Raw genomic sequence first — 14,321 nt, 5'->3', positions numbered from 1 at the left:
GCACGACAGCAAAAAAAGAGGATCTAATTCATTTGGGATTGAAGGGGAAGTGTGGACTTTTCAAATTATTTTGAGATGTTAGACTCTGCGCTTTCCAGCTATCAAGGGAAGAGAAATGGCTGGCATCTTGACAAATCAATAATAAATTCCGTCTTAATCGAAAGCACTTTAATTAATTTTTGTACTCTATATCCTTCTTACTCTCTTATTTTAACTGCTACTAAGAAGGGGACAAAGTACAACAAAAAACCAGCTAACAAAAATATACATCTGTCTCCTTAGCTTCTGGGCATAGAAGTAAATTTATGACACATTTAATACTAGCTGGAGAGTCATGAAGCCCAATTATAATTATCTTGCTGGGAAGAGAAATTAATTAAACATCCCAGTGAGAAAGACTCCACGGCAAACCTGGAATCAACACACTACGGGAGAAGGACAGGGGCTTGAAATAGAGGAGAAGAGAAGGCAAAGGCAATATTTAGCCCATCTGTTCGGACAGTAATGGGATGGGGTCATCTTTTCAAGAGAACACGGAGTGCATTGCGCTGAAAATGAGACTACCTGGCGGGCAAAGTCGGCCGAGTCCCTAATTCTCCTCTTCAACTCTGATTTGCTAATGCGAAACACATGTCTCCCTTCTGCACCAAGTTCAAATGACTCTGGAATTCCAACCGTGCAGCTCAGCGACTGAACCAGAACAAGGGGAGAACTTGTCAGGATTTAAGAGCTTTCAGCAAAGCCCTTCAATTGCAGCCAGCACCCTATTCCACGGGAGGATATCAATTATAGATAGTGACTTGCTTTCGCAGGCAGTCGGGACTGTCAGACACTAGATAGACAACCATGAAGAATCATGAATCTTTCTATTAACTGTAAGAGGGGGAAAAAGAATGGGTCATGGCTATAAATAAGGCAGAGCATCAGAATGGTTTAACACCTTGCCTCTTGGTTGTGTGTAGCAGGAAAATTCAACTAATTCACAAAATGTCCTCTCTCCAAGGAGAGTCATAGCAATGCAAATAGTTCATGCTTCCTCTGTCCTTAAAAAACTGGTTTTTGCCACTGGTCTTTTTTCCATCTGCCACCCAAGTAATTAGGTGGATTTCAACTAGCTATTCATTCAGTCTACAAAAAATAATACACCAGGCCACTGCCGAAGCCACCAGATTCACCGTGAGTAGGAAGGCACTTATATGTCTGTCACGTGAAGTAAAATCAATTTACACGTACAAATTTGGAATTTCTACACGTCAGATAATGAGTGAAAAGGCAGAGAATAAGCGATATAAACCAGCATCTTTATTTATGTTATTGTAAGTTAAAATTTTTAATTCACTTAACTAAGTTTCCTTAACTCATATAATTTATCTCAGACTAAAATTAATATCGTAAAGATAATACATTGGATTTTCTCCTAATCCTGACACGAATTTCTTCTTGCCAATTTGGAATAAAAAAATTCTGGTGTATATGTAATTCATTTCCTAGTTTTTATAAGAAAGCAGACAACATGGTGGCCATTTAGTTGACAGGTTAAGCAGCCTTGCCTTAAAACTACTCAGATCTCTCCATTAAAGCATCATCCCTACCTAAAACCTTTTGCCACTGAGATTAAATACAAATACCTGCAATAACCACTGTCTTTGAAAAGCTTTCATGTGACATAGAAGGCAGGGAAAATGTGATGGTATAACCACAACCCCCCAACATGTTATCTCAAGACTGGCCTTTGATGAGGAACACAATTTCTTTTAAATGTAGACTTGGAATTTCCTTCCTCATTTGCTAACAGCTGAACAAAAATCACAGCGCTCCTTGGAAACTGCAATGACTTATCCACAGAAAAGGCACCATGAGACCGTGTCCTCTCTCAGAAGGATGTTTTAAAAGGCAAGCAGCACTGCCTAGCAGCATCTCATTTATGACGGCAGGTTTTGTACCACCAGTTCTTCTCATGTACGATGTTCACTCACTCTATCACTGAGGGTATTCTTGGCATTCTTTCTTCTTTGGGTTTATTTCCCCACATAAAAAGAAAAATTCCAAGCTTTTTTTTTTTTTTTTCCCCTTTAGTGTTACAATGTCTGTGGTTTCCATTAAAACAATCAGCAAGAATAAAAGGCTGTTAAGTCAGGCTTGGCTTAAAAATAACACTTGCATCAAATTAAAGAGAAAGAATCAAATTAAGTTCATGGAAAAATCTGGAAATATACCTTAATTAAAAACACTTGACTTTCTAGTTTCTTGCTGTGCAGAGAAATCTAGAATTCTCTCTATACTATTACAAGGAGACACGATCAAAAAAGAAATGGGGGGGGGGAAACCCTGAGGTCATGGTAAGCCCTCAAAACATTCTGTATATGATGGATCTCAAAACCTGGCAAACCATATATTTGACACTATAATGTAACTGCAGCATGTGGTACATATTAGAGGATAAGAACGAATAGGAATTGTACAATCTTAGTGTTTAAACGGAGGAGGGTTATCAAGCGATATAGATCATCTAAAAACAAAAAGTGAGTGTAAAAGTAAAGAGAATGGAATGGGGGTGTGTATGGTGTGTGTAGGTGATGGGGCGGGGGGGTCATGAGGAAGTTACTGTCAGATTTGCTGTCATATTTAAAGCTTATGAAAGGGCTACACACAGCAAACCATCCCAATGCCTTAATGCAACCCTGTGCTTTGACATCGTGTCATCCTTGATGATGCGAATGCCCTTCCATCTCAACTGCTCCTGGCCCCATGTGCCAGGGAGATTCTACTGGCCTGAGAAAGTACCAAACAAAGACGAAGCACAGGCCAAGGAAACAGGGCTAATGAGGTATGTAGATGGGGGTACCCTGCATTATTTGAAATAACTGGCAAGGGAGTACGGGAAAGACTTCTGAATCTGGTGTGGGAAGGCGAGCTGAGGTTCTCAGTCGGACCACATTGCAGTTTTCAAAAATATACATCATTAGACACATTTTAAAATATATATTGCTTTTTCCACGGAACTGTGAGGCCCGCAAGGATTGGCTTCAAGTCAAGAAACTGTGCTAACGGCTTATCGCAAACCATTACCCACTTCTCACAGCAAGTACCAACTGACGCCTAAAATCATGGGAGACTCCTTAGCTGGTAAGGGTCGGGGAGGGGAAGGGAGGAGGGAGGAAAAGGACTTCCCCCACCTCTATGATTTTTTCGATTGCTACTGGGTCTTGGTTAAAATCAAACTTGGTTAAAAGGTTAATAATAATTCATGTCCAGCTTACTATTACTCAATAACCATCAAAGTCGCTAACTCAAAACAGTGTTTTCTCGCTTATGGGATCAGAGTCATTACACTCTCTCTTGAAGACGTTATTGAATTTTACACTCAGCTTTAGCTGACTGAACAGGTCAAGCACCGTGGCTCAGAGTTCTCTTTATTCTCAGAAAGTCATCAAGCCCCCTCCAGTTTGCTAGGCTGCTAGCTGAGAAACTTGACTCAGCATGGGGTCAGGGGAACTGACCCCGCAGGAAAGGTCACATAGCTGTAAAGCCCCCTTCCCGGCCCCCTTCACTCACATGCACCAGCTGCTCCTGGGTGTCGAACTCCCGAGAACAGCCCTCCCAGTGGCAGTTTGTCTCGTAGATGACTTCAGGCTCCTGTTTGCTTTCTTCTTTGTCCCCTTCCTCCTTCACCAGGGTTGTCCCTTCAGGCTGTTCCTGAAAGGCAGGGGTGGGGAAGGGAGGAGAAAGAGAGACAAAATCAGACACGATGGGACGGCAGACAGAAGAGAAAGGGAACTCTGCTCACTATTATGTAACAACCTAAAGGGGAAAATGCATAAATGAATCACTTTGCTGGACACCTGAAGCTATCACGACATTGTTCATCAACTCTACTCCAATATAAAATAAAAAGTCAAAAAAAAAAAAAAAAGAAGAGAAATGAAAAACCTGATGTAGGCTTGTCTTCCTCCGGATGCAATTTTTTGGGGGGAAAATAAAATAGAGCCCAAGTCTATCAGCTGGGTTTTGTGAATTGAAGAAACCAAAGATGGAATCATTTGTGTGCATTTTTTTCAGATTTACTCAATATGCCTTCGAAGGTTGTTAACTTGTGATTAAAGGCAACGGTCCAAACCAGAATGTCGGTAAGGTATTGAGGCCAAATTTGCTGTCCTGAATACCAAGGTGAGAGCAACCTAAGATGTCATCTCTTAAGAAAAGCAATGAAACTAGGTGATGGAGTCTTTTATCCAAAAGGCTGTTCTTTCGGTTAAATTCTTTTCAGCATATTAATTTGTTTATTCTCCTATGTTGGAATCCAGGGAAATGGTTTACTGCTAATTCTGTTTCTGTTCTCCCTGCCACTGGAGGCTGTGAGAGGCACTGTGTGGATTTCTACAGGGATGATGTCTTCTGGGCTCACCTTCCGGTCTCCAAGCGTACACTCCCTGCCCAAGAACCATAGCATCTAAAGCTTGTCGGTAAAGTCTTTTCTAGTCTTCTAAGGCAGCTTTGCAGAAATGAAAAGACAAAGGATTTCCAGAATTCTGGGAGATGATGAGGTGTGCAAATTCGGGATCTAATCTGAGGTTAGATGGTAAAAGCTGTATACAAGTGTTTAGGCATAACCAGCAACATGCAAGAAGAAGGATGGCTCTCAGAGCCCATGACACCCATTCGTTCCATCTTCCAAGTGCTCCCTAAAAAGGAAACGTGGGCTTAAGCACTCTCAGGTTGGGGCTGAAGCAGCCTGAACACTGCAAGGTCCAGATTCTGTGGACATCCAGACTCTCGTCCAACCCCTATCTCTGGGAATTATACTCATTGAGCTCCGTATCAGGCCCAGGGAACCTACAAGATAGGATTACGAGCAGAATCTACACATTCTTTTTTTTTAAATTAATTAATTTATGGCTGCGTTGGGTCTTCGTTGCTGCACGTGGGTTTCTCTAGTTGTGGCGAGCGGGGGCTACTCTTCGTTGAGCTGTGCGGGCTTCTCATTGCGTTGGCTTCTCTTGTTGCAGAGCACAGGCTCTAGGCGCCCGGGCTTCTGTAGTTGTGGCACGCGGGCTCAGCAGTTGCATCTCGTGGGCTCTAGAGCGCAGGCTCAGCAGTTGTGGCGCACAGGCTTAGTTGCTCCGCGGCATGTGGGATCTTTCCGGTCCAGGGCTCGAACCCGTGTCGCCTGCATTCGCAGGTGGATTCTTAACCACTGCGCCACCAGGGAAGCCCGAATCTACACATTTTTAAAATTGAGGCTCAGGATCTACGTAACAGCAGAGACAAGACTGGAATTTTTTAAAGTTGTCCTTTCAGGACTTGGGGTAAAGAACAAGAATCTAAGTAGCCTTAGGTTAGGTTAGTTGTCGCTGGATCCCTCCTGGCTATGCAGGGTCTCCTGGCCAGTAGCAAGTGGCAACATAAGAAAAAATAAGAACATGATCATTATAAGGAATATCCCTGGTCTGCCCAGCTCAGGCTGAGAGCCAGGAGCTTGTAATTCTGGCCCAAGATCAAGGCCAAGGACTGAAGCCCGTTCACATCCCTGGTCAACAATAAACACATCCACCCACTTACTCCAGTTTATACCCCACAAAGCTGCCTGCGTTTTCGTGTGTCTGCTTCTGAGCTGGAGAAACAAACCTAGTTGTACTCCAGCCCTGGCCTTTTGTTAAACGTGTGGGTAACGCCCAAGGCCAAGAACGCGGTAGACAAGCCAATGCTGTGAAAAGACGCCAGGCTGGAGGGAGCCAGAGCCGGCGCCTCCCTCACCTGCTGGCCCCGAGGCCCCGGGCTGGGGAGGTCTTCATCGGCTTTGATCTTGGAGCGTTTATTATGCACCAGGTCGCCGGTGCTGGTCACGGCGGACTCACTCGTGGGCTTGTTCTGTGGGTCACATTGGCAGGGACAGAGACAAAAATTAACTTCGGATCAATGAGTAGGACCACAGCTAAAACACACAAGTCGAGAATAGCGAGCGTCCTTGGCACCAGAATGACGACAGATAGGGCTCGTATTTGCACGTAGCAGAGTTCAGAACATGTGTTCAGAGCCAGGACATACTGAAAAAATGGTACAAATGAACTTATTTACAAAACAGAAATAGAGTCACAGATGTAGAAAACAATCTTATAGTTACCAGGGGGGAAGCGGGGGAGGGAGGGATAAAGGGGAGATTGGGACTGACATATACACACTATTATATATAAAACAGATAACTAATAAGAACCTACTGTATAGCAACAGGGAGCTCTACTCAGTACTCTGTAATGACCTACATGGGAAAAGAATCTAAAAAAGAGTGGATACATGTATATGTATAACTGATTCACTCTGCTGTACGGCAGAAAGTAACACAACACTGTAAACCAATCATACTCCAATATATATATATATTTTAAAAGCCAGGATATACATTCATGAGACAGCTCTTCGTTTTTAACTCTTAAGTAGCAACTCCCTGGGGCTTTTTAAGGCTAGAGGAAAAGAGCTGGGATCCAGGCTTTAACGAACTCTAATAGTGCAGGGGAAAGGGACCGGATGACAGCAACCCACTCATGGGATGTATTTTTCCTGAATGGGCTATAGACAGCACAGGGTCAGAGGGAAGCCCGAGGCTGAAATGACTCTAGTGGAAGAAGCTCTCGTTTCTTGAGGAGCATACACACGACGGCACAGAATCTGAAGATGACAGCCCTGGGTTGGGACCACAGGCTGCAGGATGGAAGCGGTGAGGATGCCACTGGCCTGCGCGTATTCATAGCTGATGTGGCCCCGTGGCTCTCCTCTATGATTCCCAAGACAGACCAGGTCATCGAGCTGTCTCTCTCACCTGTGAGGACTCGGAAGGGCCGGAGGTGACCTGGACAGGGTTCAGAACCGTAGGGATCCCGGGAATAGGCCTCTGTGTCGGGAAAGTTGGGGCGGGGTGGATGAGCGGAGGGCTGTGTCCAAAGGCCGAGCCTAAGCTCTGCTGTCGGCTTAAGATCTGCTGATGCATATGGAGAGACACGGGTGCAGAAGGGTAGGTGAAGCTCAGGGCAGGGCTGCGGGTGGGAGATAAAGGGAAAACCATCATTTACACGGGACACAGAGACCAGTGCACCTTTATACCTAGTTTTTTGTCCCCAAATCGCATCAGGGCTGTGCATTTAAATTAGAAGGTAAAAATGATCGACGAACATCTTGAAACTTCCTAGAGAAAGCTGACGGCTCAGACAGGACACGCATGGGCGTTGGCACAGACACGCAGACCTGAGATAAACTTCAGCAGAACGGAAGCAAAAGGCATCGGCTCAATAACAACTATTTATTGCAATAACACACTTTCTATAACAAAGAGAATGGGTGACTACATGCTTTATAGTACTTTTCTCAGCTCCGCATCCCACACGTTCCCGTGCGCGGAGCAATTCTTTTCATCTATGCTCCCCCTGCACGCTTTCATAAGTCTCCAGATCTTATTACAAGAAGAAAGAAAATCAATTGGTTAAATGTGTTTTGAACACCATGCTTGTCATATCACTCATTTGTTTGTAAAGATGGAAAGCTTGGTTCATCCTGAATGCCACCTAAAGAATTTCCATCAGTGCCGTCTGGTTACAGAAGCTGATGGATTAACCTCTCCTGGCTGGAATCGGTGATCAATGGGCTTTGATTGAGGAATATTCCAATGGGAGAGCATCCGCTCCCTCTTGCAGCTAAGGAGCATTAAATGTCTATTAACGCCCATTATACATGCTAATGCCTGTCACCACTTCATTATGCCAGAGTATTTCCCGGGCTACAGGAAGTTCTAAGGAAGTCACACCATCACCTAAAGATTTCTGGGCTAGTGGGCGGTGCCAAATCGTCCTCTGCACCACCATAGTTTAGGAATCCAATCCTCTTAAAAGAAAGAAGCGCTCTCGAGGAATCTGCCGATGGCTTAAAAAAATGCGTGAAACACTGTAATGGCATTTGTGAAAATTTCTTCCTTTAAAAACACTCAGTGGGGGGAAAAAAAAAAAAATATATATATATATATATATATATGTAGATATTCTCTCCATCCTGCTGTGTAAGGCCCAGAAAGAATCAGGGTTTCTTGCAAAGTCAAAGGCAGAATTCGTGCAAATGTCCCAATCTGGTGGGTTAATTACTATTGCTGTTAAGCGCATTAACTGAGACTATAATAATTACAATAACAAAATTCAAACCATTTCAACAACTTTAAGTAATAACGCCGAAGACATACTCCCTTCATTAATGGGACTCCACGTTTTGCCCATTTGACTACAATCCACAAAAAGGTGGTTTCAATGGGATTACATTACTATTATTCCTACGGAGAGCCTTGCATTACAATAGCTTGCCCATTTAAGACTGAATATCATTAAGAATGCCCTAGGAGAATTTCACAGGGCTTGGAGGAACTCTCCTTTCATTCTGTATTGTATTTCTTTAATAAAGGAGAGCAGAAACCTGGTGAAAACAGTCATTGTTCACAGTAAGTTAGGGAGAAATCACTAATAATATTCTGTTTCTGCAGCGCTATAGTTTCTGCCAGTGTTTCGGAAAGCAACCATGAATGATTACAGCAAGACTCAGCTAAGGTAGCTGTGTGGATGATTGATAGGGCGTTAATCAAAAGATGCATATCTGCCTCAGAATTTGTTCACAAGCTTTCTTCTAATAGCTGATTTCATGTTCACTGAGCTCTATGCCAGTTTGTCCAATTTATTTTTTGGTGTACAAGCCATTCATCAAAAAACACAATGATTTAACCCACCCCTCCCCTTTCCTTTTGGTGAATGGGTATTACTAAGTGTAACCACCTTATTCTGTTCATTAAAAAAACAAAGGAAAGCTAAAAGACCCCACTACACACATATTTATAATGTGATATGGACTTTGCACAAACCTCCCTGCATCTTTCCTGAGTTTCATGAGCTTGAACGAGCAGGTGGGCTTGGGAAGGGGATCCCTTGGGTCATGTACACCTCTCATTCTGGGGGGCCCAATATTGGGGGGCTAAAAAAAGTCAGGACCCAATTAAGAAGCCAGACCATTCGAGAAAACGTTTCACAAGGCAGAAAATGCCCTCAGTTTTGTATGTAATGCAATTTACAAATGTTAAGAGCCAGACAGAGCAGGTCGATTTTTACTTTTAAAAATATGTAGAAGACAAAAGGAAGAACCAGCTTTGGTGCTGCAGCCCCTGTCCCCAGGTGCAAAGTCTCTGATCTCAGATGCAGGAGAGGCTGCGACAGCTTTCAACCCATGTGGGTAACATCCCCTTTTGGGGCTGCGTTTTTGCTGGTCAAACCAGGTGACAGGAATAAACCTTCCCTAAAATCCATGTCAACTATCAGATTCCAAAGGATATGAGAACATACAGGATGGACCAGCGATTTTTAGCAGTCCCTGATTATTCATAAGGAGGGACTGCCAAGGGAAACCCTCTCTCCTCTGCGTGCAAAGAGCTGGGCAACAGTGCTCACAGGGGAAGACCTCGTGTCACCCCACAAGAGCGGGCGCTGTCATCAGCTCCTAGAAGGAAGGCTGCTTGCTCCGGATTACAAAGCCTATGCATGGAAAGAACGTCCGAGAACTTCCCACCAGTGGTGGGGGGGCCAGGGGATCGGGGCCACCACCCCCTGCTCTCTGACCCCAAGTGAGCTGTCTTCCTAAGCTCTGCATCCGGGTACTTGCTGTGTCTTTCCAGAGGCCAGCCTAGCTGCTTCCTTTTGGTCACTCAAATTCCAGCTTAGGTGTCACCTCCTCAGACACAGGGACCTCCTAAGCCTGAGGCCCCCATCAAAACAAGCCCCCTCTGCAGCTCCTCGCCCCATGATGCTCTGCTGTTTGACACTTGTATTCTCACTGCAGGATGAGGCTCTCTGAAACCATATTCTCTCCCTCCCTCTGCAATGGAAGGTCTAGGGGATCTGGGCTCTGGTCTGTCTTGTCCCCCACTGACCCCTGGTGCCCGGAACACTGCCTGGCACGGGGCAGCCCCTCGAGATGAGTCAGTGAGTGACCGAACCACCCCCATTAGGTATGAGTTTCTTGCTGCTGCTGCAACACATCACCACAAACTTCGTTGTTTTAAAACAAAATACGCTTGCCATCTTAGAGCTCCAGAGGGTCAGAATTCTCAGATGGGTGGGCAGGACTGCGTTTCTCTGGAAATCCCTGGCACCTGGCCTCTTCCCGCTTCTAGAGGCTGCTTCCATCCGCGGTTCACGGTCCCACCTCAACCCAACCTCCTCCTCTGATTCCCTGTTAACTCCAACACCCCCCTGCCTCCCTTTTATAAGGACCCTTGTGATTATACTAGGGCCACCTGATCATCTCCTCATCTCAAAACCCTTAACTGGACACCAACGATTACCTACTGCATGATTCCACTGGCAAGTTCAAAACTGGGGAAAACTGGGCCACACGCTGTAAGTTCAGATGTGTTAAAGTCTATGTGGTAACCTTTGGAGGTAACCTTTGGTATCCAGCTTCTTTGGTCACAACTGTGTTTGTGATATCTTTTCATGTTGCTGCATTGAGTTGAGCTCCAATCATTTCCTTTGCTGAACAGTATCTTAGAGTCTAAGTATAGCACGCTTGCTATGTACGCTCCTTATATGTTCTATGCACGTTCTTTTCCTGCATCTCACGGTGTTGTGGTTTGCTATTACACACAAAGCTGCTACGAAGACTATTAAAAAAACAAATAAACAAACAAAAACTCTTAACTGAATCACAGCTACACAATTCTTTCGGCCCTGTAAGGTGATATATTCACAGCTTCCGGGGAGTAAGATGTGGACATCTTTGGGGGCCATTATTCTGCATACCGAACTCAGAACAGTCACTTCAAAGAAAAGCAATCTGACAACGTGTTTATAAAACAGCACAAAGGTAGTAACAGTACAAAGGTCCTCTGTGCATTTTTATAGAACTTCAGCTGCTGAGGACAGACTGCTGGTTTACAGAGGTCAGAATTTTTTTTGAAAAGTAAATTCTCTTTTTAGAAGCCCCGAAAAAAAATCTTCCTAAACAGTTCATGTATTCGTTCCATAATTTCCTAGAAATACAAAGTATTGACATTGTTGAAAAATTTTATACATCGCTTCTGTCTCCTCTCAAGAAGGACACAGTCGGGCTTCCCTGGTGGCGCAGTGGTTGAGAGTCCGCCTGCCAATACAGGGGACGTGGGTTCGTGCCCCAGTCCGGGAAGATCCCACATGCTGCGGAGCGGCTAGGCCCGTGAGCCACGGCTGCTGAGCCTGCGCTCCGGAACGGGAGAGGCCACAACAGTGAGAGGCCCGCGTACAGCAAAAAAAAAAAAAAAAAAAGAAGGACACAGTCTAGTCTAAAACATGGTCCACCTGAACTTTATGACCTCAAAGCCTTTACATTTCTGCTCACCCTGTTCTTTTCTCTGGATCAACTGAAGAGCAATTAAGTTTATGTTTTGATTTTTGAATTCTCTTCACTCAACATTTAATCAAGTATAATTTAAAAAAATTTTATAGCATTTACTTCTCTTCTAGATGACTACATGAGAGATGGGATAATTAAAAACACACGGTTATAAGAATGTGACTTGCAATTGTTAATCTATATTTAATCGATAAGATCGCTAGAAAGTGTCAGATGGCCCAGATCTTCCCAAGCAATGTGCTAACACAGTCACCCAAAAGTAAGTGTTAGGGAGGATAGGAAAAAGAAGTACCAAGGTGATAAAGTCTGAGGAATACAGCCCCGGGGGTCCCTGGAACTGCTTAATACTTGAATGTGTTATGTCCCAGCCCCGATATGGTTCGTAGCAACATTTGGAGGAGATTTTAGAGACTAGCGTTCCTCACAGAACACTTGGAGAAACAGTCTTCTAGGACAACAGTTAGAACAGTCTGCAATAACCTATATGGGAAAAACATCTGAAAATGAATGAATATATGTATATGTATAACTGAATCACTGTGCTGTACACCTGAAACTAACAACACTGTAAATCAACTCTACTCCAATAGAATTTTTGAAAAATTATAAAAGGAAGAAAAAAGAAAGCCAGAATAAATTAATTCAAATGTTAATCTGTCCTGTATTTTTCTAAAAAGCAGAAAATGAGAAAAGTGTGGATTTTCGATCTCTGACTATAGTGTGTATGGTGTCCTCCCACCAAGTATAATTTTCACCCATCAGAACCGAGTTACGGCTACTGAAGTCCTAGTTTTATAAAATACCTTAAAGAAGCACTCGTTACATGGTAGGCAGTGACTTGGGGACCGAACGCTAAATAAGGGTAACTACTGAGGTCAATTTCCCTTTTATTCTTTGCTCTGAGCTGAGTTAAAAGTGATCAGCAAATCGCTGTCTGAGTGGGAACTATTTCTTCTATTTTCCAAAAATTTAATGTTAAAATTCCCAAAGTCTGAATCGTTAAGAAAGTTTTGACGTATTTATTCTCCATCACAAATCCGGAGTAACATTTTGTCAATACACTTTTCAAACTGGGGTCAAATTTTGCAAACCGGGTCTTATTTCTGAATATTGCAGTAAATAGCCCAGTAACCCCTCCCTTATCTGGAACTCTTCTGTCTGGGAATCTCAACAACTATGCTCAATCTGGTTGAAATCTGGGGTGTAATTAGAAAGACAGGATGTTAAACAACTAAAATAAACATCATAATATGTTTAACTGAATAACTGAATCAATTTGCTATACAGCAGTAATTAACACAACAACTGTAAATCAAATATACTTCGATAGAAAAATTTTTTTAAATAAAAAATAAATATTGTCAAATCCACACACTCATTCATTAATTCAACCAGTTTTAGCTGAGTACTTTCTACAGATCCCTTTTATATATCCAAAGAATAAAATAATTATTTGTGACTGGAAAGTTACATATTAACTATAATCAATACATACAACTTTGAGATTCATAATCACGACTGACTTTCACAACAAACATTATTTTTTTCACACCAAGGAAGTGATGTGCGTCAACATTTGTACAGAGCCTCTCTGATCAATCTGTAAATTCACATTTAATTACAGAAATGCTATATTAGTGGGGGACACTAAAAGTTCATACTGTAGAAGATCATTTGTTAAGATGTATTCAACCCTATTATACATACAGGCATTTCAAAGTCATTAATATTCAAGTCAAAAAGATAAAAACCAATTAAAATAGCATGTGAGACAATCCTGAAATGTCTTTTAAAAACACTTCAGGAACTCTGCATATGGTAGAGGATAAGAGGATGGGGGATGGGCTGGATAACTGAATACCAGTACAATAAATAAAGCAGCATGATGTGAGCCGCTGTAGTCCTTCATATCGGGAGGGCAGATAGAGCCAATTACAATACTGAAGAGGTCTGTTTCTAACTAAAAGTGAATGTCAAAAAACTCGGGGGAATTCCCTGGCGGTCCAGCAGTTAGGACTCTGCGCTTCCACTGCAGGGGGCACGGGTTCCACCCCTGGTCAGCGAACTAAGATCCCACAGGCCGTTCAGCATGGCCAAAAAAGAAAAAAATAAATCGGAAGTATAAGAAAGATGGCAAGAGGATGGATCACCCAGCCACCGCATGCTTACAGGTAAAAGTTTCTTTTTATTGTTTAATGATGTCAATCCACATGGCATTTACCCATTTTCAAAAAAAAAAAAATCATAGTTTTTCCTTAGAGCTGCATGGAACATCTCCTTCCACTGAGTCTCAGGGCTGGGGTTCCTCTGTGCTAATGTGGGGAAGGACGGGGAACTCAGCCGAAAGGCTCATCATCAGTTTCCAGGTTCATCTCCGGAAACCCTCCCTGACCTGGAGGACCAGGCATGGAGCTGGGCTGGCCTGAGATTGATGAGAGAATTAAACCAGAGCAGAGCCCTGACATGGGTGGTCACGGGAAGGCCTGAGTCACAAAGTCACCATCTCTTACCCAAAGTGAAGAGGAGAGAAGAGTATGTGGCAGCTATATATTCTTAGGAAAAGTTTTAAATGTAAAATCAATGCTAACGACCTATACACACATTTTTTTTCAACTGCCCTAGTTGGTCAGTTTTCTTCAGATGTGAATTTTTAAGACTTCCTTAAAAGAAACTCATGTGATGCTTTTATAATGTATTTCTTCAGGTCGGGCATTGGATTAAGAAACTTCATGCTGCAGTCTAAATGTCCATCAACAAACGAATAAATAAAGAATATGTGGTATATACATACAATGGAACACTACTCAGCAATGAAAAAGAATGAAATAATACTATCTGCAGCAACATGGATGGACCTACAGATTATCATACTAGGTGAAGTCAGTCAGAGAAAGACAAATATCATGTGATATCACTTA

At 43.0% G+C, this 14,321-nt stretch overlaps 1 protein-coding gene across 2 annotated transcripts in view; it reads right to left on the bottom strand.

The window, feature by feature from the left end:
• GLI3 (GLI family zinc finger 3) overlaps positions 1 to 14,321 on the bottom strand; it is a 285,323-nt gene that overhangs the window by 61,583 nt on the left and 209,419 nt on the right. For both annotated transcript variants that reach the window (XM_067745853.1, XM_067745854.1), the window contains 3 exons: positions 6,815 to 7,028; positions 5,755 to 5,868; positions 3,556 to 3,696 (listed from right to left, as the gene is read on the bottom strand). In XM_067745853.1, coding sequence (XP_067601954.1) covers positions 3,556 to 3,696; positions 5,755 to 5,868; positions 6,815 to 7,028 — 469 coding nt within the window. The remainder of the gene's footprint in view (positions 1 to 3,555; positions 3,697 to 5,754; positions 5,869 to 6,814; positions 7,029 to 14,321) is intronic.

This window comes from Pseudorca crassidens, chromosome 8 (assembly GCF_039906515.1).
Source record: "Pseudorca crassidens isolate mPseCra1 chromosome 8, mPseCra1.hap1, whole genome shotgun sequence".
In the NCBI taxonomy this organism is placed as follows: domain Eukaryota; kingdom Metazoa; phylum Chordata; class Mammalia; order Artiodactyla; family Delphinidae; genus Pseudorca; species Pseudorca crassidens.
Note: the sequence above shows the minus strand (reverse complement) of the source record. Positions and strands in the feature narration are given on the sequence as shown.